This window comes from Belonocnema kinseyi, chromosome 5, assembly GCF_010883055.1.
Source record: "Belonocnema kinseyi isolate 2016_QV_RU_SX_M_011 chromosome 5, B_treatae_v1, whole genome shotgun sequence".
NCBI classification, from domain to species: Eukaryota; Metazoa; Arthropoda; class Insecta; order Hymenoptera; family Cynipidae; genus Belonocnema; species Belonocnema kinseyi.
In genome coordinates this window covers 63,649,928-63,673,176 of record NC_046661.1, presented here as the reverse complement: position 1 = coordinate 63,673,176, position 23,249 = coordinate 63,649,928, and the positions used below count along the sequence as shown (strand labels likewise).

Below are 23,249 nucleotides of genomic sequence, written 5' to 3'. Positions count from 1 at the left end.
TTGGTCATGCTTTACCAGAGTTTAGAGATTTAAATCCAAAACAAAAGCATTCTCAACCAAAGAAACAAACTCTTGTGTAATAGATTTTATGCTTTCACGATGATTCATTTTGATAAAAATAGATATTTCGGGCTTCACTCGTGTACAAAACTACGAATTGTTTCTCGACGTTTTGTGAACATTGCAGTTCACATCTTCAGGGCTGACCTGAAACTGAGGTATCAAGTCATGATGTTCTTAGACATACTTTCTACGATGCCTGTGATTTGCCAGAGCGCCAACAGAACGCAACACATTAGGACATGAAGTTTACAGAAAGCCCACGCATACAAACAGATACCTGCATGCCTCCTCCCAGCATCACCCATCTCAAAAACAATTGGTCATCAACTCCCTTGTATACAGAGCTGTCTCCATAACAGACAAAGATAACTTACAAAAGGAATTACAAAACGTTAAACAAATCCTAATACAGAACGATTACACAAACAAACAAATTGATAAAGCAGTAAAAAAAACTCAAAAAAGCAAGTCAACACAACCTACGAAAGAAAGAGAGAGAAAAATGACCACCACCCTACCCTATATCCAAGGTGTCACAGAACAAATAGGAAGAATTCTCAACAAACACAACATCCAAACCATATTTAAACCACCTGCGAAAATGGGACAACTACTAAATAACCCTAAAGATAAAAAGGCACCCTTCAGTGATCCAGGAGTATATAAAATCCCTTGTTCTTATGGCAAAGTCTATATTTGAGAAACCGGGAGAGCGATGAGCCAACGTATGAAGGAACGTGAAAGTAAAGTCAGGCTAAAACATTTCACGTAATCAGCACTAGCTGAACATCATATCAGTCCCCACGGTGGGACGCTCTGGCCAATCACAGGCATCGTAGAAAGTATACCTAAGAACATCATGACCTGGTACCTCAGTTTCAGGTCAGCCCTGAAAATGTGAACTGCAATGTTCACGAAACATCGGCAAACAATTCGTAGTTTTTTACACGAGTGAAACCTGAAATATCTCTTTTTATCAAAATAAATCATCGTGAAAGCATAAAATCTATTATCAAGGAACTCTACGGGGAAAGTATTCTTACTAAAACCAACACCTTTAGTAAGCTCAGGACTACTCAAGGTAAGCTACTAACATCCTTAGCTTTTTTGAAACGGTGCAGAGACAACAAAATAGTCCCAAAACTCTTACAACTGAAAAATAATTCGGGAACATCTAAATCCAAATCGATTCTGCATAATATAAGTTTGCTTCTCGTTAAAGAAAGAATACAGCATACCAAAATTCTTATGCACACTACCTCTAAAAAACTATTAAAACTTCACCTTTTCCTATCAAATACCCTCAGATTTGACATTTGGTCCACATTGGACCGCATATCGTTTGACCAATCCCAACGGATTAAAGAGCTTTCCATCCAAAAATAAAAAACAAAATTTGACAAATTACTTCTTGTAAAGCAAACTCAACTGACAAATACAGTAAAAAACATCTCTGACCACCCTCTCAACAGTGAAGTGATTTCAGCCTTATCTAAAGGACATAATTTTGCTATAGCTCCATCGAAAATCCCAAAAGAAGAAATAATCAGCAATTTAGAATCCACAATATATACCCTTTTACCCGAAAAAGCGAATGACATACGACACAGGACGGCCAACATTTTACGCCAAGCTCAAGTTCCATTCTCAAACTTAACAAAACAGGAGAAAACCGCAATAAAAGAACTCATTCAAAATAAAGAAGACTATAACAACAAAATCATGGACCTTCTAACTGACGATACATACAAAAAACTTAAAAAGGACCCCACAAAAACAATAGTAAAACAAAGACTCTTCTCAAAGACTCAACTTGACAGTTAAACAATATCTAACTTAATACCTACTAATCCCATCTCTGCAAAACTTCACGGGCTCCCAAAAATCCACAAGGAAAACATTTCACTCAGACCGATCGTCAGCGCAATAAACTCACCAACTTACAACCTAGCACGTTTCCTCGCTGCAAAACGAAATCCTTTTACAGGAAACTCCATAACTCACGTCCAAAACTCATTTGACTTTATTAAAAAGATACAACAGATTCACATTCAACCCCAAGACATCATAGTGAGTTTCGACATAGTATCTCTTTTTACGAAAGTACCAATCTCGGATACAATTGATATTATTAAATCTTTCACAAACTTCCCTTCCAAGCTTGTACTTTTAATAGAATAATGTCTCAATAATACTTACTTCTCGTTCAGTAACCAATTCTACGAACAAACCTCAGGGGCAGCAATGGGATCCCCAATATCACCTGTAATAGCCAATGTCTTTATGGAACATCTAGAAACTAAAATCTTCAACCAAGCCAAACTTAAACCAGGAGTCTGGTTCCGTTACGTTGATGACACATTTGTCATCTGGCAACATGGACGAAATGAACTAAATAAGTTTTTCGATTTTATCAATCAATAACCATCACCCATCTCAAAAAAACGTTCATCAACTCCCTTGTATACAGAGCTGTCTCCATAACAGACAAAGATAACTTAAAAAAGGAATTACAAAACGTTAAACAAATCCTAATACAGAACGATTACACAAACAAACAAATTGGTAAAGCAATAAGAAAACACTCAAAAAAGCAAGTCAACACAACCTACGAAAGAAAGAGAGAAAAAAATGACCACCACTCTACCCTATATCCAAGGTATCACAGAAAAAATAGGAAGAATTCTCAACAAACACAACATCTAAACCATATTTAAACCACCTGCGAAAATAGGACAACTACTAAATAACCTTAAAGATAAAAAGGCGCCCTTCAGTGATCCAGGAGTATATAAAATCCCTTGTTCTTATGGCAAAGTCTATATTGGAGAAACCGGGAGAGCGGTAAGCCAACGTATGAAGGAACATGAAAGTAAAGTCTGGCCAAAAAATTTCACGCAATCAGCACTAGCTGAACATCATATCCAAACAGGACATAACATTTTATTTGATGAAACAACAGTCATTGCAAAAACGCACAACAAATTTCCAAGAAAACACAGAGAAGCAATCGAAATCTTAAAACACCATAATAACATCAATAGGGACAATGGATATAATACGAATCCGATTTGGCTTTCCGTTCTACCGGATTTTTTAAAAAAAGACTTGATTGGCTAATCAAGTTCGACCAGTCCCCACGGTGGGGCGCTCTGGCCAATCACAGGCATCGTAGAAAGTATACCTAAGAACATCATGACCTGGTACCTCAGTTTCAGGTCAGTCCTGAAGATATGAACTGCAATGTTCACGAAACGTCGGCAAACAATTCGTAGTTTTTTACACGAGTGAAACCCGAAATATCTCTTTTTATGAAACTCTTGTGTATTGGACAGCTGTGAAAGTCGTTAGGACGTTGGACCCTAGAACTAGGAATACAAATACAGTATTTGCCCCAGGAAGGGAACGACGTCCACAATGGAAAATCAGGTTCGATATAAATTCTCGGAAAGTAAGGAGCAAATTTGGTCAATTGACTTAATGTAATATAAGACTGTGCAATAAGAGTAGTACAAGAATGCAGTAAAATCGAACCTTTTAGGAAAATGAAAGGGAGTTCTGTCATGCATTGGGTAAGGAGAAAAATGTCCAGCAACCCACCGAAGTTCCTCAATAGGAAGCCATTGATAACAACTGGTCGAATGTTTGAGGAAAAACAAGCAGAAGCAACTTAGGCGCTGTGTGGATTTAAGTAGAGAAGCTAAGGACAAACCATAACTCTGTCTTGATCTGAAACTAATCATTTTAAACGAGACATAAAGTGAAATCTATATCCGTGACTGTTCAATGCTCGTACGAGTAATAGTAGAGGATTAACCTTTACAACTAAATTCTTAAGGTTCTTGCTCATAATTTAAAGACTTAGGATGTCATGTTTAAACTGGTATGCAATCTTAATTGAAAAGTTGATTCGTCGAGGGTCGGTAGCAACGTTACAATAATCGGTAAAATGCATGCCTGAAGATAGCAAGTTGTAGTAACTGCGTATTACGAATTAATCTTAGCTGACCGCTATTTCAAATGCTGTTTAATGCAACAAAATTTGCAATTTAAATAAGACTATCTAACAAAAAGTACTAAGTAAGCTAAGTAGGGCTCAATCGTGTAGCCAAAAATTGTAACTGAAGGGCAGTGAATAGCAAAACTGAAATTCCTTGTCGTCAATATAAAAAAAATTAAAATAAATAAATTTAATTTTAACTGCTACGAAGACTACAATGAAATTCGAGATTATAAACAGGATGGCAGTGCAAGCATAAACCACGAGGCCAGTGTGGCTTCGGGATTTGCAAGGACAGCTTGGCGCCGATTTTAGAAAGAAAGGTCATAATTAAAACAATTTATATCTGAAGTAAGACAAACGGGGAGGCGTCATTCTCAAACTGTTCAAAAAACTAAGAGCAATGGGGATTCGCTAAAATTTCAGGTTTTGCGACGATTACAAAGTTTTCCTAACCTTAACTTGATTTCACTGATTTTAAGTTTTATTACATTGAGAAGTAATTCAAATGACTGAAAATAGAAAAGTTGCAACAAGAATAAAGTATTTTGATCATGGGCAACCAAGGATAACTAGATTAATCCGAATTCCGATGGGTACTTTTCAAAGAGACTCCTTTAGTGCATTATGATTCTTTTCACCGTTAAATCCATTGAGAAAATACTAAATAGCTTGTGTCTTACGTGTTTAAAATATTTGCTAACGAAGATAGTAATCAACTAATCCATGTTCTATATGCAGAACAGTGCATTTAATCAGAGGATAAGCAGGGACGATTCATATAAATGTATGGGTACTCTTGGGTCAAAGGGTATTTAAGCATAAAACAGTTAAGAAAAGCCTTATGAGCGCCTTCACCTGCTATCACCGCCTGTGCCATGCCTGTCCTCGCTTAGTCTTTTGGGCTCAGCATATAGTCGAATTCTGCCCATGAAATGCTAAACGAAACCATCTGTGTTGAAATGATCAAGCATCAAATTCACCGCGGTAATTTGTCGATTGAAAGAGTAGTTATAACACGACATAGATGGGGCAGGGGAAGTGGTGATACGCTTTAGAAGACCATCTGTGAATTGGTTCACGATTGCACGTCGTTGACCGTGACCTCATAGGAGGCCTTGCAGATTAGGACTGAAACCATAGACGAACTAGAAACTCAATCGAGATAAAAGGCTATCCACTGTGATGAAAATTGGCAATGAATCCATCCTACATATTATTGATGGTTGTTGCACAATGGCTACGAGAGAGAGAGAGAAAGAGGAGAGGCGGAGAGCACACATACAGAAATGACGGTGTAGTGCGCGTTATACAGCAACAGATCTAGGACTCGTAACAAAATTGATACCTTTCCAAAGATACATTTCACTATCCCTTTTAGGGAACGAAGATGGTTGTTGCGTAATGGCTCAGAGAGAGAGAGAGAGAGAAGAGGCGGATAGTACACATATAGACATGACGGTATAGTGGGCATTATACAGCAACAGCTCTAGGACTCGTAACAAAACGGATACCTCTCTGCAGATACATTTCACTAACCCTTTTAGGGAACGAAGACAAGGACAACAAGGACGACGGATGACATACACTACTTACGCACACGCAAACATACACATGCAAAAAGAGAAGAAAGGTCAGAAGGTAAGAGAAATTTAGTTTAAATAGAAAACTGGGTTGGAGCCTAGTGCATGATGACGGGATTATCATTAGCCGCAAACTACCTTCAGTGCTTGATTAGTTAAAGTTGTTAGAAGATTATAACAATGAACAAAACCTCCCACATAGATGTCACTTTGAGATCAAATTTAGTTCTGCGTCCAGAAAGTTTCAGTCGCGTATTTCCGGATGATCAGCATATCATGTTGATGATGTAAAGTTTTTGTACTTTTTTCTGAAAAATCACGTCAGGTTGATTGGCTTGAATTTAATGACGCGGCTGGTAACATCTTAGCATATGCTAAGTTGTTACCAGATAAGAATGTTACATGCTAAGAAGTTACCAGCCGCATCATAAAATTCAAGCCAATCGATCTGACGTGATTTTATAAAAAAAAGTACAAAAACTTTACATCATCAACATGATATACTGATCACCCGGAAATACGCGACTGAAACCTAATCGAGGCAGAACTGAATTTGATCTCAAAGTGACATCTATGCAGGAGGTTTTTTTCTTCGTTATAATCTTCTGGCAACTTTAACTTATCAAGCACTGATAGTGGTTTGCGGCTGATGATAATATCGTTATCTTGCACTAGTCTGCAACCCAGTTTTTTATTTAAACAAAATTTTTCTTATCTTCTGACCTTTTTTCTCTTTTTGCATGTGTATGTATGTTTGCGTGTGCGTAAGTGAAGTTGTGCATATCATCCGCCATCCTTTTTATGTTAGTAAAGAATTACTGGTCGCTGTCACTTTTAGTAGGTAATGGGGGAGGGGGTGTCGAATGCAGGGAATGTCCGTGGAATGCCAGGCTTCTGTAAAGGGGCTTTACATCATGTGTACGCCTTTCTGTAGCAGGATAATGGAATTTTGACGAATGCACAAGCAATATTAACCTGCAAACAGCGACTGATACCAGACAACCTAATAAGTACTTACCGCATTCTCGATAGTGTTTAGATCCCACCTTCAGTTTAGGTCCCTTGATCAAATAGTAGCAGAGTTAGAGATTTGTCTAAGTCAAGAATAAAATTGACTTTTTATTCTAGAACAGCACTTTCGATTTTTTTATCTTCTAGAAAAAATTCTTAAGGTTTTTTACAATAAAATAATGGAAAATAAAAGTGGCTTTTTTTGTTTTGTTTTCGAGAAACTGCACCAAAATTCTTAACTAACCGAGTCACCAAACTCCCTTTTTTAAATACTCTGATGCGTTTTTAAAAGAGCTGTTTTATCCTCTCCCTCCCCCATCCCATAAACACATATAAACAGTACAAACGTTCTCATACACGTTAGTTGTGAGACAGATACTAATGAATCACATGAGAATCGATATTGCTGTCTTTTTACTAACTACTTTGGCATACAGTTTCTCGAAGACAAACAAAAAACGCCTTTTCCATTTTCAAGTATTTTATGACGAAAAACCTTAGTTCTCTTTCTAGAATATATAAATAAAAATATAATGTGCGGTTCTACAAGGAAAAGTAGATTTTGTTTTTAACTTCGATACATCAAGTTCAAAATTTTCAATTTTCAAGGAATGGCTATGATCAATTTCAAAGTTGTAAAAAAATCCAATTTAAAACTCGGGCCCAGAAAAGATATCACGTGGTGCACCAGAGGGCAGCACTGTCCAGCGGACCAGTTGACGGATGTTTTAGCTTTATCTTATATATTTTTATTTATTCTCGTTCATATGCCATTCTATCTCCATGTTTCTTTCCGTCATTAGTGAATAGACTACCTAGATATGCGCGCTTATCACCTGTTTCTTTTCTCTGATCGTTTAGGACAATGTTGCATATTTTTTTATCATCCGTTCCTCAGAATACCATAATTTTATTTACGTATATTTGGACGCTCATCGCCTTCATGCTTGTATTCAGTTTCCTCAGCATTCTTTGTAAGTCTTAGATTTACTGGACCTAATATATCGTTGCCTATCACCTTGCATAATATCGAACCAGTCTCCCAGTTACCCATTTACCCTCCCACTCATTTTACTACCAGCAAATTATGTTTTTATTGCTTGTAGGAGCCACCCATTGACTCCGTACTCTTCCATAAATTCCCAAAGGTTGGTTCTATTCACATTATCTAACGCTTTTTCTAGACCAAAAAATGCATAGTAAACTGTTTTGTTTACCGTTAATATATCTCTGTACTTATTGTCTTGTAAACATTCTTTTAGTTTGTTGATGTTTATAAAAATTAGATGTTTACCTAAAACATGGATAGTCACGGACCACTTGCAGTGCTTCCCCTGCCTCACTTTTTCTTCACTTTTGTTTCCTTTCTTCGAGTGCTTTTCCGAGCTCGCTCCTTTTCTTGTTTCGAATCTCAGCTCTGCCCATCCTCTCAGTCTTGCGCGAAACGACGTCCGTGCAGCTACTCAGGTTCGGCGCGTACGTTTAAAATTCAAATTACCGAAATAGATTCGTGCTACTTAAGGTATAAAAATTCTATAAAAGTATACCGCATATGGAATCGTTTCTTATTTTATTGATCAATATATTTGAAGTATAGTGATGGAAACGAACAAATAAAAATTATAATCTAACATAAAGTGCTACCCTAGATGCTCTGACTGGTCTATCATAAACGACTCATCCTTTCTTAATTCTTATGTCTCTTAACATTCGCCTTGTACGACCAAGATTTCTATATTAAGGCAAACGCCGTTTGTTCCGCTGTCAAACGTTTGCTTAAGATAGCAGACGATCGTTTCGCCTGGTAAAGATTGATCTGTATCTATTCTTGACTGGAAGGAGGACACTTAGTGTTTATTTGATCTTTTATTTTTCTCTTCCACATGGCTGGAAAACATCCGGAGTTCATCAAGAACGTTCAATCCTTCTGTTTTTAAGGTCGGATTTTAGACTGCTATCTTCTTAAGTGCTGCTGTTGATTCCACGAATACACAAGCAACCCAACTTAAATGGTTAGATCGTTAAATAGCTGTGTGCGTTCTTTGCTGTAATGTAACATGAAAGTCCAGATAGAGGGTGGCAGAATAACATTGCAAGTGAGGATAACGGGTAGTCCTAGGGCATGCGCTGAAGTCGAAGCGAGTTGGGATAAGGCAGGTATCGAAGCAAGTTGTAAAGCTAGTGGTGACAAGTGATACGAGACGCCGGTTATGATCGAGTGACAGGCGAGATAGACCCACGAACCTATAAAAATTCAACAGTACTGCACCGCACTTACATAATGTGGGATCAAACAGGTTCCTTGATGATTGGCGAAAACGGGTGAGTGCGACGAGTGGCGAAGGAATAGTGAGTGAAGGGGAAAAATCCGAAGAGAGAAAAAGGAAAAGGGATGAGGAAAATAAAGAATTAGAAGAAAGAAAAACTTGTAAGAAAGAAAAAATAAAAAAAACACTTGAAGGAAAGAGGGGTGAGAAGAACTTGCTCGTCAGCCTTAAAGCAATGTTAAAAATATTTAGAGACGCGACATGCGGGATACTGGAGAACGTGAATAAGCAACGGGAAGGGGGGTTTCAGAAGGAGGTACAGAAAATACGACAGAAATGGGAAGAGTGGGACCAAGTAGGGAAAGGCGAAAAGGAGAAAGTTTGAGAAAAAATGTAACGCGTAGAAAATGATCAAAGAGAAAATGAAGAGATGAGTGAGGCGATTGCATGGGTAAAAGGATACAAGGCAATTGAATAGGATGGCTTGGAAAATGAAGCAATGAGCATGGAAGAATTGCGGTCAAACAAGAAATGTGGAAGATTTTCAATAAGATGTGGAGAGGAGAATGGCAGCCAAAGGAACGGAAGACTTGGCTGGTAGTGTCGTTGATTGAGAAATAAGGGGGCAAAACGGTGGAGAAACATAGATTTTTCATACACATACCGTTGGGATACAATGTTTGCGCGGAAGTGCTTAGAAGGAGATTGGAAAGACAGGTGGGAGAAAATAAAGGACCCTGAATAAGACTAATGATGAATAAAGATAGAGGGTGCGATTATGGATGTTCAATGTGTTAGTATAGTCTGTGTTAAGTTACGGATTGGAAATTTGGGTTTGGAAAGAGCATAAGATAGTTGAAAGTCTTTTTGAGAAATTTTTGAGTTTGGTCATGGAAGCGATTTGGAGCTTTGTATTTTACATGCTGAGGAACGACAATGGCATGAGAGAAAATGATTGACAAGCAACTGAAAAGAGCCTGGAACTTTGAGGAGACACTAAGAACGGGAGATGGAAGCAGAATAACAAAATTGTGTGTCTGGGAGGTTGTAGATGTAGAGAGGACGGATAAAATAGCACGTTCGGCGTTGGCGTATGAGAGATATAAAATATAGGTGGTATGATAGTCTATAAAGCTTATTTGTAAGAATTCATGTAATGGTTATGTAAAGATTCTCAACCCCTTAAAAGGAGAGTATAAACAAAATATAAATAGCTAGGATAAAGTTTAAGAGTAATCAGTGCATTCATTAATCTAAAAAAAGCGTTCGGTAAAAAAGGATAGCAGTAAGCTTTGGAAAGTCCTGGAAGTGTATGTAGTCCTTGGATCCCTCCTGAATGCAATAAAATCAATATATCCAGATAGAAAAGCGATTGTGAGAGTCGATGGTCGACTAAATGATGGGCTCAATATGAATCGAGGGGATAGAAAAGAATGCGTTATTTCTCTTGGCTGATTATTATATACATGGACAAGTATATAAGAATAGCCCTTCTTAACAAAGATGGAGTGCATCTCGGGCAGTGAAGGTGCATGGGTTAGGGTCACAGATGATAGATTTGTTATGGTAGAGTCAATCGAAGACTTGCAAAGAATTTTTGAAAGGGTGACAAAACAGTATGCAACATTGTCCTAAACGATGAGAGGATAGAGCAAAATGATAAGTAGGCTGAAGTTTCGATTGAAGCACGGTTTCGGGCACTGCTTCCCTTGGCTTTGTCACTCAATCGAGCCCGTACGAAACGTAATTAGTCAGGACAATGTGAACCGTATCCTAATATTACCCAACATATGCGCGTGAGTACCCACACACTGCATCTTTATCCACTCCAGTGTACGTATGTCTTGATAGTCTATTTAATAATGAGAGAATGTTTGGAGTATGTGAATGAGACCCTAATTTGAATAGATATAAAAAGCCGTAGAAACACAAGAGTTTGCATGAGGAAATGCATGGACGTAAAAAAATAGAAAAAGTATGTCAGGAGAGAAAAGTGAGGAGACAAATAGTTTAAAAGAAATGCATGGTTTAGAGTGACAGTTGAGTAAATGACGCTTAAAGCGAAAGACCTTGGATACTAATGGGCCCGAGTGAAGAGTTTTACATAATGACTTCGTAAAGCTGTTGGTCTGTGGTACTTACTAGAGAGGTTGATCAGAAACAATTGAGAACCGACTAAGTAGTCTTCACCTTGAAAGGGATACGGCTTAATACGGTCTAATTTTGTTTATAACCTACTTCAATTAAGAATCTCGTCAAAAGTATCTAGGATAAACAAATTCAAACCCAGCAGTGATTTTAAATAGTACTTTCGTTGATCGTACCGACAATTCTCCACGGTCTTGTATCCTGAAATTTGTAGAAGAATCGGTTGAATATTTTAATATAATTATATTTTTATAATTTTATAAGTCAATTAAACTGGACTTTTTTTACCTTCATTTCCAAGACTTGCTTCGCTACTTAAGATAATAAAGATGTCAAGATTGAACGTACAACAAATTGAACTGGCATAAATACTACATTTTCCGTGTCTTCTCAAGCGGCTTTGTCCAGTTTATAAAAAAGGGACAATGTTTATGCACAACAATTTATTTTTTTAAAATATTTTTTATTGATTCAAAAAGTTTTGATACAGAATGGTAAATAATGGGCTGAGAATCCAGTACTTTTACGACAATTAGTCTGGTAAGAACAATGTACACTCACAAAATTGTAAATAATTTTAAAGTCGACGCTCATCCCTCCTGTAAACCGAGTACCTTGGTGGGGCAGGGAAATAGTCATCACTGATACTGACTCGGTCATATTCGCTTTACGCAGTATGTACGCCTTTACTCTTTTTGTCTGTTTACTTGCTTTTTCCTAATAACATTGTTAACTTTAATTAGCCTAAATTAATAGTGGTTTTGTCCAACTGCTAATCCAAACGAACTAAAAATATTCTAATGTGCCCAAAAAAGTCAAATAGACATAAAGAAGATTTATTCTCTTTCGGAATAATGGATTCTCATCATTTTTATTCATAATAGAATTTAATGCATTCAAGAACTAAAAATAAAATAAAAAGTTTATCTTAATGAGCCATGCTCGTATTGAGAAAGGACAGAAATATCCAAAACAAAATATTGAACTGCTTTACAGCAAACAATTACATATAAAGGCCAAACTATGAGTATCTTCAAAACAGATATTTTCCTACGGCGAATTCCTGACTATCTTTCTATCTAGCCTAAATTTTATTCTTGGTAGCGTTTGAGCGGAACGTTCATTATATGGTTGTGCTCTTAGAGGAAACCGCAGTTGAACTATTTAACAGCTCACCCCGCTAATGGTCAGTTGAGTACTTACTCAGTTGATTTTTTCCTTCAAGGTTCGACTTGCCTAGGCGTTCGTACTCTTTGGTTGTGAATTCAATATGACCGATGAAACAAAATGCTTACAAAAATATTCTGAAAACCGCCACAAAATTACAGAGCGTTCTAAAAACTTACTGCAATTTCCTCGTATTAGGCCTTGTTTACAGCACTTGATGGATGTTTAAGACAGGTTGTTAACTTCCAGCAGGAGAAATACTAATTTTTTCAAAAAATGGTTATGACCCATGAAAAATGGTGAAAATCTTATCTAAACTATAGTATATAATATTTTTGAAAATTGTTATTAAAGAAATGCAAAATGGCCAAAACAGACGGTATACACCCATTTTCCTTAATAAACAATAATCGATAAATACGAACTTTCAATATTTCGTAGGTTGTATGCTATATATTATAATAGCGTTTATTTTATGACTGTGATTTTTATTACAGCTGGCCCAAGTTTGGATTTGTGATTGGTTACTGGAAATGAGAACAACGATGTGGCAAGACCATGCTAGTGAATTCCGAAATTTAACAATAAGTCCATCGCTTCCTTTATTTCAGAGGGATCTATTATGTCTCAAGCAACTTTATCAGCGTGTTCCTGTAAGTCTAGAATATGCTTATTTTTTCAATTAGAATGAATTTAAAATTTCCCTCATGGGTCAAGAAGAGAATAAATTTAATTGAAATTTAAGAAATTCTTTGATTACTAAACGGAGGAAAAAATTGAATTATAATAGCATGAGCACTTTTCATGCGTTTTTAAGAGCTTTTTTAACTGTTATACTAGCCATAATTCATCAATCAGTGTGGGTATGTCTTATCCTGGAAAAATACAACGTTCGAAGCTGTAAGAGCTACAATCAGCGCTACGGTTTTTTTGTACATTCTAGTTTCGTACTTTGATAGGAATAGCTCAAATTGCTTATAGACTTTAATTTTACTCTCCGTGTATTTAAATTTAATATCTGTTTAGGGCGTTGCAAACGTTATAATGTTGAAAGAATTACTTAGCAGCCAAGTTTACAATTTTTCAGAATTCCGGAATCACGATTTTTGAAAAATGCACTATTTTCAATTGTTTCTTAATTATCAACTTTGCGTATGATTACTTCGTTTACTGTTCCAAAAGCTGGCAGACCCTATATGGACGATAGAATTCGATTATTTTTAAGAATCTTATCTCATTTTTAAGATTTGACTTAGTTTTTGCTATTTAATTTTTGGCTGGCAAATATTTTCTTATTATTAATTAACTCTGAAACAGATTTCAAGTACTATTAACTGATAAAATTTTTTATTCATTAATAAGTCATTATTATTTGTAAAAATGATTTGAGAATCTTAGTACTTTTTTGAACTATTGCTTTCCGAGAACTCTAAAAACTTTACTTCTTATGACTTAAATAATCTCATGGCTAACTAATGTGGACATTTCCATACTCTCATTATCATAGAATAAAGTTGTAGTAGTTATTTAGCTTTGTTTGTAATATGGGTGGGGAGTCCGTGAGGTCCCGTCCCTCTGGCGGTCAACTTATTAAGCCTGTTTTGCCACGCTCATCTTTATTCTGAAGGCAGGATACCGAATCTAGCCACCTTTTCCGAGATTTTATATCGCGGTGTATTTCGTTGCTTCAAACGATCCGTAAATGTACCTCTCAGGTGCATGGTGTACCTCATTGTACTGTGAATGGCGCGGATATCTTTTAAATGAAAAAGAATCTCACTCACTCTGCCACCCGGAAGCTTTCCTGGATGTGCCATGGAGAACGACGGCCAGATTAGGGTGTAATCAGCCTCCTGCCTCGACCATGTATATGTATACAGTAGTAGTTTTCTTACGATCCGGAGCGGAAATGTCGATCAAACTAATCCGACATATGGCCCCACAAAAAGCAGGTCTGACTTTTTTATTGAATTAAATTACGAAAACGCAAAATTAATCAAAAACTTAATGCTGTTTGCAAATAAACAAAACAAAAAATATTTATGAAAAAATAAGAGTAATTTTTACTAATTATTTAAAAAAAGAAAAACTCATCAAAATATGTAGTTAAATATGAATAAAATTTTATTTTGAGATACATTTTGAAAGCAGTTCGAAATTCAAATTTCCATGATTTATTTTGCTGATATTATTAATTTTATTATTTGTTCTGGTTAAAACAAGTTTGAGCGCATCTGGGGCGTGCGACGATTGAATCTCGCGCTTCGCGCTCGATAATAGGTTACCTCGCACTTCGTGCTCGGATATTTATTCTTTGCATTTGGAATGCTTGAAAAAAACTTTATCAAAAAGATTTCTTTTAGATGGCATTATTTATATGCGTCTTCATATTTTGAATTGTCTACTTAATTAAGTATAGTCAAAGATTAAGTTTCTCAAAGCTCTGAAGGCTTTGAGGTACACATTCTCATCGTGACACTTGCGCTGCCCGCTCGATTTTCGACAGACATTTGTAAGCAGGTTTTGTTGGATTTTTTTTCTCGTAACTTTCGTCGTTTTTGCACACATTTTTTTTATTTTACTTTTTTCAACGTTATTTTTCACGAATAAAATAAAAAGTACGCGTCCTATCAAGAAGTGATTCTTAACGAAATTGTAGATCTTTTTTGGGATAACCATTTTTGTTAATTCATCTTTTTTTGTATCCTACATAATTTGTCCACAAAATGGAATTTTTTATTTTCCATTATTTTTTGTGCAATAAAAATTTGAAGTTTGGATTTTTGAAGAAAATCCAAAAATTGGTTATGATAATCTTGTAGGGATTTCAAAAAGAAATGTTTTTCTTCTCTTAACTTTTTTTCAAAATGCGCTCACTTTTTGAATTTTTATCAAAAATGGCTGGTTAACGAACTCGTCCTTTCTTTTAGGACCTAGAAAAAATGTGCCAAAGATGGATGTGATTCGTTCATTTTTTCGAGAGTTATCGTGTTTACGGACGGACGGACAGGCAGACAGACGCCATCGTGAAAACCTGATTTTCGGATTCAGGGGGTCTCGAAACGTGGAGATCCGTTGAAAAAGTGTGGTGTCTAATTTCCGACAATTCTAATACTTTCTCAATCATAAATGGTGAGAATGTAAAAAATTGATTGTTAAAATTATTAATGTAGCTTATGAACAAATTTAAATCAGAAGAATTAATGAAAAACATACTTAAATCCTATATAAATATAATAATAATAAAAATATGTAAGACTTCAACTTCAATTGCAAAGTAAAGAATCTTTGTACCTTTAAAATCTTAACAATTTCAAGTTTTGAAGGAAATATTTGTAAAAAGTAATGGTAATTTTGAATACAAGGTTTGGAGGGAAAAATTGGTAAAAATTTAATGACAAGACTAATAAATAAGAAAATGGATGTAATATTATTTAATATGATGTATGTATTTATTTAAATTGAACCGAACATCATATATACATTTATAAAGTTCAATAATTTATTTTTTGATCAATCTTCTTTCTTTTTCTCGCTGCATACAATACCTAATAATTTTATTTAAAAATTTAGATTTAAAGAATATTTTAAATTAATTAGTTAATTATATTATTGCAATCCTCATTTCTAAAATAAAAAGGCTATAAAATATTAAACTCTATGACCAAACGTACTGTACTTCTGACGCAAAGTTAGAGGAAATGCACTTTTTTCATTCAAAAATGTCTAGAGCCTTCAATTTTCTTGCGATTTTGAATTTTTTGTTTTAAACTAAAGATTATTAAATTCTATAGATCTTGACTCTGCGAACTTTATATTGTCTTAAGTGAATGTTTAGGGTCTCATGGAATACAAATAATTTGTTTATTATTCCATTCATTTGTTATAAACCATTTTTATGAACAAATTGACAAATAGTCTTATTATCGGTAAAAAAATTTTTTTACTAAAAGTGCTTAATATTAATGTAGGAATGACATTTAATAACAAAAATAATTTTAAAGTTTATAATAACCACTTTGATAAACAATTTTTATGGCAAAATACTAGAATTCGATATTTTTAAATTGTGATTTCCTTGACTGGCCAGATCGACTTAACGTATTCCTTAAAATAATAAATATGTAATAATATTTGATAAAATATAACAATTTAAATTTTTGTAAACAAATTAGATAAACAGATTTAAAATGTTGGCTCTTTCGCATAGAATTTTTTTTCACTGGAAATGTTTTAAGCTATTATACGAATGACTGCTAGTCAAGAAAATATTATAAAAGTTAACAATAACCACTGTTATTAACAATTCTTGTGAAAAAATTTTTATACTTAAGGTTTTATCAAATTTAAAATTTCTTTGATGGCCAAGTCGGTAGGTTGTTGTCAAAAGATTTTGTATTGAGTAAATCTTAGCATGGAGTGTTATGATTCATTTTAAATCTATTACGATTGAAAACCCGACTTGATAAAACCTTACATTTGAATATTTTGTCACGAGAATTATTTATAACAATGGTTATTGTTAACTTCTCAAATATTTTTGTGACTAGCAGTCACTCGTCCAACAGCTTAAAACATTTCCAGTGCGAAAACAATTTCTATTCGAAAGGACCAAAATTTTTCATTTGTTTATCTAATTTGTATACAAAAATCTAAATTGTTATATTTGATCAAATATTATTAAATACTTATTATTTTAAGAAATACCTGAAGTCGTTTTGGCGATTGAAAGAAATTATAATTTGAAAAATCTCAAATTCTAATATTTTGCCACAAGAATTGTTTATAACAATAGTTATTATAAACTTTTGAATTATTTTTGTTATTAAATGTCATTCCTACATTAATATGAAGCACTTCTAGCAAAAAAAAAATATTACCGATAATAAGACTATTTGTCAATTTGTTTATCAAATTTGTTTATAAAAAATAAATGGAATGATAAACAAATTATTTGTATTTTATGAGTCCCTACACATTCATTTAAGACAGTATAAAGCTTTCCTGATCCTTTATTAAAGCGTAAAAAATTGTTATATACAAAATGTAAGTTTTTCCATACTTTGAGTGAAAAAAGTATTAATAAACAAATCGAGGAGACAAAAGTTCGGAGCGTCAAGCTGAACGAAAAAAGTGAATTTTCTCCCGCTGTGCGTCATGAGTACAGTACGTTTGTTTATAGAGTTCAACAGTTAAATAATTTAAAATCTCCTTTAAATAAAAAATTTTTAATTCAATTATTAGGATTTGAATGCAAAGAGATTAAAGCTTTCAAGATTAAGCAACAAATAAATGTTGGAACTGTATATAAATGTATATATGATGCTCGGTTCAATTTAAATAAATATATACATTATATTAAATAGTTGTAAATCCATTTTCTCATTTATTTGTTTTGTCATTGACTTTTTAACCAATTATTCCCTTAAACATTTTAATTGCAATTACCATTACTTTAAAAAAGATTTTCTTTAAATCATGAAATTGTTAAGATTTTCAAGGTACAAAGATTCTTTTCTGTGCAACTTAAGATGTAGTCTTATATATTTTTATTATTATTATATTTATATTGAGTATACGTAATATATTTGTTATTAATTCTTCTGATCGTGTATATGTTTTAAATATTGTTGTCATTGCGGTCTTTAATATTATTAATTGTTTCATTAGCTACATTAATAATTTTAACAATAAATAATTTGTTTTAAATTTCAACAAATAATAAAATCAATAATAACAGCAAAATAAATCATAGAAATATAAAGTTTGAACTGCTTTCAAAATTTATCTCAAATTTAAATTTTATTCATATTAAACTACATGTTTGAGTGACTTTCTCTTTTTTAAAATAATTAGTAATAGTTACTCTTTTTTCATATATTTTTCGTTTGTTTATTTGCAGAGAGAATTAAGTTTTTAATTATATTTTTTTTTTCTAAATGCAATTGAAAGCAAGTCAGACCTACTTTTTGTGTCACCATGTGTTGGATTATTTTGACCGACAATTTCCCTCCGGATCGTAAGAAAACAGAAAAGTGGGGGCGATGCATGGGGCTGGGTGTAATGGAGTGGTCCCTCTCAGGCCACTAGTTAAATAAAAAGAGTCAACGTGCTGCCTTATTGCGTTATGTAAGTGTATGTGTATCAAATACAGAAACATTCTTTATCAGTATACTAATAAATCGGTGTCAGTTTGATTTTCGTCATAAATTTGTTATCTTTCCTGTTACAGAAAATGTGTGAAAAAACAGAAGAAACGACTTAAGTTTCACTGCGTCGACTTTGAAGTCCTTTACACGTTCAAAACTTGTTATCAGAAATGTGAACAAAATTCATTAGGATTCACAAAGGGCAATTTGTTTTACTTCAATTTAATTATTAATTTAATTAGTAGAGCTAAAAATGTAAAAAAAATTATTTCGACTCTTGATAGAGATTTTAAGTTGAATTCTAGCTTAAAAGAAGCTTCTCGATTCAGCGGTTTCATCTCAAAAGTTGAACGGTCAATACAGATTATTAATATCTGAATAAAAAGCATGGGAATAATCATAATCTTAATTAAAAACTGGAAAAGTCGTATAGAAAAAACGGACTTTCTCATCATTGCCCAGTTAAAGCGTGAAAAAAAAGTACGAGCTCCCGTATAACTGTAGGCGTAGACTGAATCGCCTCTTCACTGCACATGAGATCTTACGTTTTTTCAAAGCTTCATTCAAGCCTTTTAAGTTCAAATTAGTTAAACGTCTAATTAGGCAATTGATTTAAGATGAATAAAAATAAGGTCAATATTCTACCCCTTGAATCTAAATGAAGAGCACGAAGTGTGAAATTATAAATTATAAATTGATTAATTGAATTATTAAGTGATTTTTTGACTTTCTCGGAGTAACATAATGAGGCCAATGCAACCTATCAGAATTGCATTCAGTAATGTCGTGCGAAACTTTGATTTTTCTCCACCGGGTCTAATTTTTACACAATGATAAGATGGAGTGAGGCAAGAAACCGCCCACACATTCTTACTGAGATATTATTTCCTAAAGTACTATTTAATCCAATTGTAAAAGGCTGAATTTTTGCTTCACACTTAATTTTCAATTTCTTAAACAAAACACAAAATAGAAGTTTTTCTGAAAAGTTTATGATAAACAAGGTATTTTTATTAACTTTTTGAACCTGCAATAATGTGTGTGTGGAGGGGGGGGGGGGGTTCATACATGTATTAGGGTGGTCCAAAACAACGTATTTTCGAGTTTTGACAATTTAATACTTTAAACTGAATCTTCATAATAGAAGAACTGTTGTGTATTTTTGCAGATTTAAAAAAAAATTAAGTGCATCACTAATCAATTTTTTATGTACTTTAACGCAGAAAAACCTCTATTTTTCTCCATGCCTAAATGAAGCATTCAAATTATCGTAATAAAATAATGAAATTTGGGACATAAAATATTTAGGCTTTAGTAATGAGCTTGAAAAAGTTATTTTATTAAAAAAATAATTTGAGTGATCTTTGTTTAACTACAAAAGTATTGATTTTTGACTAAAAAGTTCAAAAATTATAATTTTCAGGTGCTCATTTTGGGCCATAAGTATGGTTTGTTTTCGTTAAAAATTATAACAGTTCTTTATAAAGTCAAGAATTGATAATTCAAAAATGGATCATTTTGAAGTTCAATATCAATAAGATAATTAGGAAAAAGAAGAAGAGCTCTGTGTTATAACTACAGTTTTACCAGTATTCCATTATTTCCCAGAGGAAAATAAAAAGATATTTGGACTGTAAAATTTAAAATTAAATTTTAAACATATTTATATGTGTATTTCAATTAGAATACTTTTATCATCGACATCGTATTATTATTCTCTTAATTAATTAATTATAATTTAAGTAAGTGAATAATAATCTATCAAGTATTAAAAAAATAAAATTCCTAATGCAATTAAATTTTTGAAAATAATGAAATAAATTCAAAAATTGAATTTAACCAAATAATACAATTTTTCAAAATTAAAAAAGGAATTACTATAAAATGCATTATTGAATTTGGTTACACAATTAATAATCAGCTAATTAAATTAAATGTACATAAATTAAAATCATCATAGCTTGTAAAATATAGAAAATTATAAAATATTAAAATTGTTACTGTTTGTACCATTATTCATATACATTTATTACTTGTATGTATGTATATTTAAACTCTCCCATTTACGGGTTTGAGGGCCTCCGCTCCCTGTACATAAAATTTACATTCCACCCTTAATCTAAGTTATCCGCTGCTTATTTTCTAATGTTTCGCCTTACTTAAAAATAAAATTAAGTAATAATAACAAAAAATAATACTAATGATTCTAGTAATGAGTGATCTTCCAGGGCTTCCGTTTCCTCTTACCATAAAAAACAAACATTTTCCACGATTTTGAATTTAACTTTGGTTTTTAAATTCCTTTTTCAGGCTCCACCGATTGGCTCTGCCCTATACCCTTGCTTTTCCTTACTTCTACCAATTTCTTCTTCCACATCACTCCCTGTTCATTACCATCCAAAATCCACCTTACACACTCATCAACACTCAACTGCCCATCTTTCTCTCCTGTGCACCTCTCTAAAACATGTGCCCATGACCCCAATTCGTATCCACATACTCTACATAGATTCTCCTCTTCATCCATCCAATATCTACAAGCACTCACTCCTCCCATTCTAATCCATATCACCCTACTCCATTTGTCTTCCTTTTTTATTTTTGCAGATATTCTGGTTCCATCAGCCTCTCTTTTCCCCTTCTCTTTCTGTTTTTGTAGCTATTTCACCCGTTACCTTCTCAATCGACCTTTTCCATCTTTCCAATAACAAGTCTACTCGCTCCTCTTCTATCTACCTAATCTTCTCCTTTTCCGTTTTTTCTTTAAACTCTTTCAGTTTATCTACCTCCCAGGCTGCCATTTCTTTTTCCTTTCTTCCCCTCTTTCCTTTCTCCAACTGCCTCGCTTCTTGCCACCACTTTTCAGTGTAGCTATTACCGGGAAACGCTCGGACCCAATCTCATTACCCACTTTGACGAAGCTTATTAAATTCTTCATTCTTTCTTCTGCAAGGATGTAGTCTATCACTGTCTCTTCCTTCCCTACAAATGTGTTTTCTCCTTCCTCATCTCCTTTCATATTACCATTATATATAGACCATCCTGTTTCTCCTATTATGGCTAGTAACCTCCTCCATTTACCTGTCTATCTCCCTATGTCTGGAACTCCTCACATATGCTTCTTTTTCTCAAACCCTAGTCCCTCTCCCCTGTTCGCCATTCCATGCATTCAAATCACCTATCAAAGCTAACTCTTCTTTCTTTTCCTCCATCCACTTCTTAATTACTCTCCAACCTTCTTCTTCCCCTCTTTTTCTATATACACAAAACACCTCTATTCTGATTTCCAACTATAATGCTTCTTACCATTGTACCATCTTTTTCGTTCCTTTCCCCCTCTTTTCCCTCTTTTACTGCTAATTATTTTTTCACACCTGATACCATTCCGCCCATCCCTCTCCCTTTAATGTGTTCCTTTCTTGCTTCTTGCATCGTCCAAACATAACCTTTCGGTACATTCTTTTCATCCCCTTCCAGTCTTTCTCATCCGCCCATGTTTCACTCATCATTATTACATCCCATTTTCTCACTTCCTCCCAAAACTCCTTGTCCTTGTTTTTCAATCTTGAAACATTCCAAAATGCCACCTTCACGTGACTATTTTCTCCTCCTGTTCCTCCTGTCCTCCTATTTAGCCCTTTTTTATTTTGTAAACCCCGACTAATTTCTTTCCTTCCTATTTACCTGTTCTTTATCTTTCTTCTTTCCTTGCGTTGTTTTCCAAGTTCTGAACTCTTCTATTTCTTCGTTCCAGATCCGTACCACTCCGTTTACCTAAATTCTATCCCTCCCTATTATTGCCTTGTAACCTTTCCTTCTACCCCCTTCTACCTTAATTTTTGCTCCTATATCTTTTATGAACTGCTTAACCTCTTCCTCTCCCGTTTCACTATTCACTTTCAACCCTTTGACCATTACGTTCTTTTTGCTCTTTGCTTCCCTTCTATTTGTTTTTCGATCTGTAAAAATCTATTACGCAGTCTCTCATTTTCTACTCGCAAGCCTACTCTAAATTCTGTTGTATCCTGGCTCGCTGTTGACTCAACCCTTTTTCTCTCAACGCTGACTTCTATCTTACTCACTTTCTATTCTATTATACTCAACTCCTTTTTCTTATTTTCATCAAATTCTTTTTACTGATTCTCTAAGCTTTCTACTTTTTGCCAGACTTTCTCTTTTTCGCCTTTCCAAAATTCTTCCCATTCATCCCATTTCTTTAGTATTTTTTGTACTTCAATCCTTTAGCTCCCCCCCCCTTGCCTCTTCATAACTTCCAGCATCTCACATGTCCCATCTCTAAAGCCTATGAACATTGCTTGAATCTTTGTCAGCAAGTTCCCCTCCCCCTTCTCTCTTTCCGGCGTTTTTCTTTTTATCCTTTTTTTTTTGAGCTCTTACCTCCCTCGAAATCCTCGCCCTCTTTCCTTTTCCTTTTTCCCTCTGCCGATTATTCCCCTGCACTAATAATTACCTCGCTGCTTGTTGCACTCGCCCGTTTTCGCCAGTCGTCAAGCAGTCGTATCGAACCTATACTATGAGAGCACTGTGCCGCTCTGTTGAGCTTTTCCAAATTCGAAGGTCTACCTCTCCTGTTACCCCTCCCTAGGTCTGTCTGGGCTCCGTGTTTCTGGCATGCTACTCTACTCTACTTATCTACTGAGCAAGACTCGCAACACGTCACTTCCTCCACGCCCTTTCAACCAAATCCTTTACTCTCACTCAAGATAAAATCCCTACCTTCCTCACTCACCAAAATCAACGACTCTCAATTCCCTTCTCCTTTCTCAATAGCCGAAACATCAAAAAAACAACGTCATTCTCCCATCGGTACCGGAAACGGAAGCCATAAATTGACTTCTTA

General features: G+C 34.4%; 1 protein-coding gene across 4 annotated transcripts in view; it reads left to right on the top strand.

Moving 5' to 3' along the window:
- LOC117173473 (sterol regulatory element-binding protein 2) overlaps nt 1-23,249 on the top strand; it is a 168,757-nt gene that overhangs the window by 121,618 nt on the left and 23,890 nt on the right. For all 4 annotated transcript variants that reach the window (XM_033362076.1, XM_033362073.1, XM_033362075.1 and 1 more), the window contains one exon: nt 12,737-12,892. In XM_033362076.1, coding sequence (XP_033217967.1) covers nt 12,737-12,892 — 156 coding nt within the window. The remainder of the gene's footprint in view (nt 1-12,736; nt 12,893-23,249) is intronic.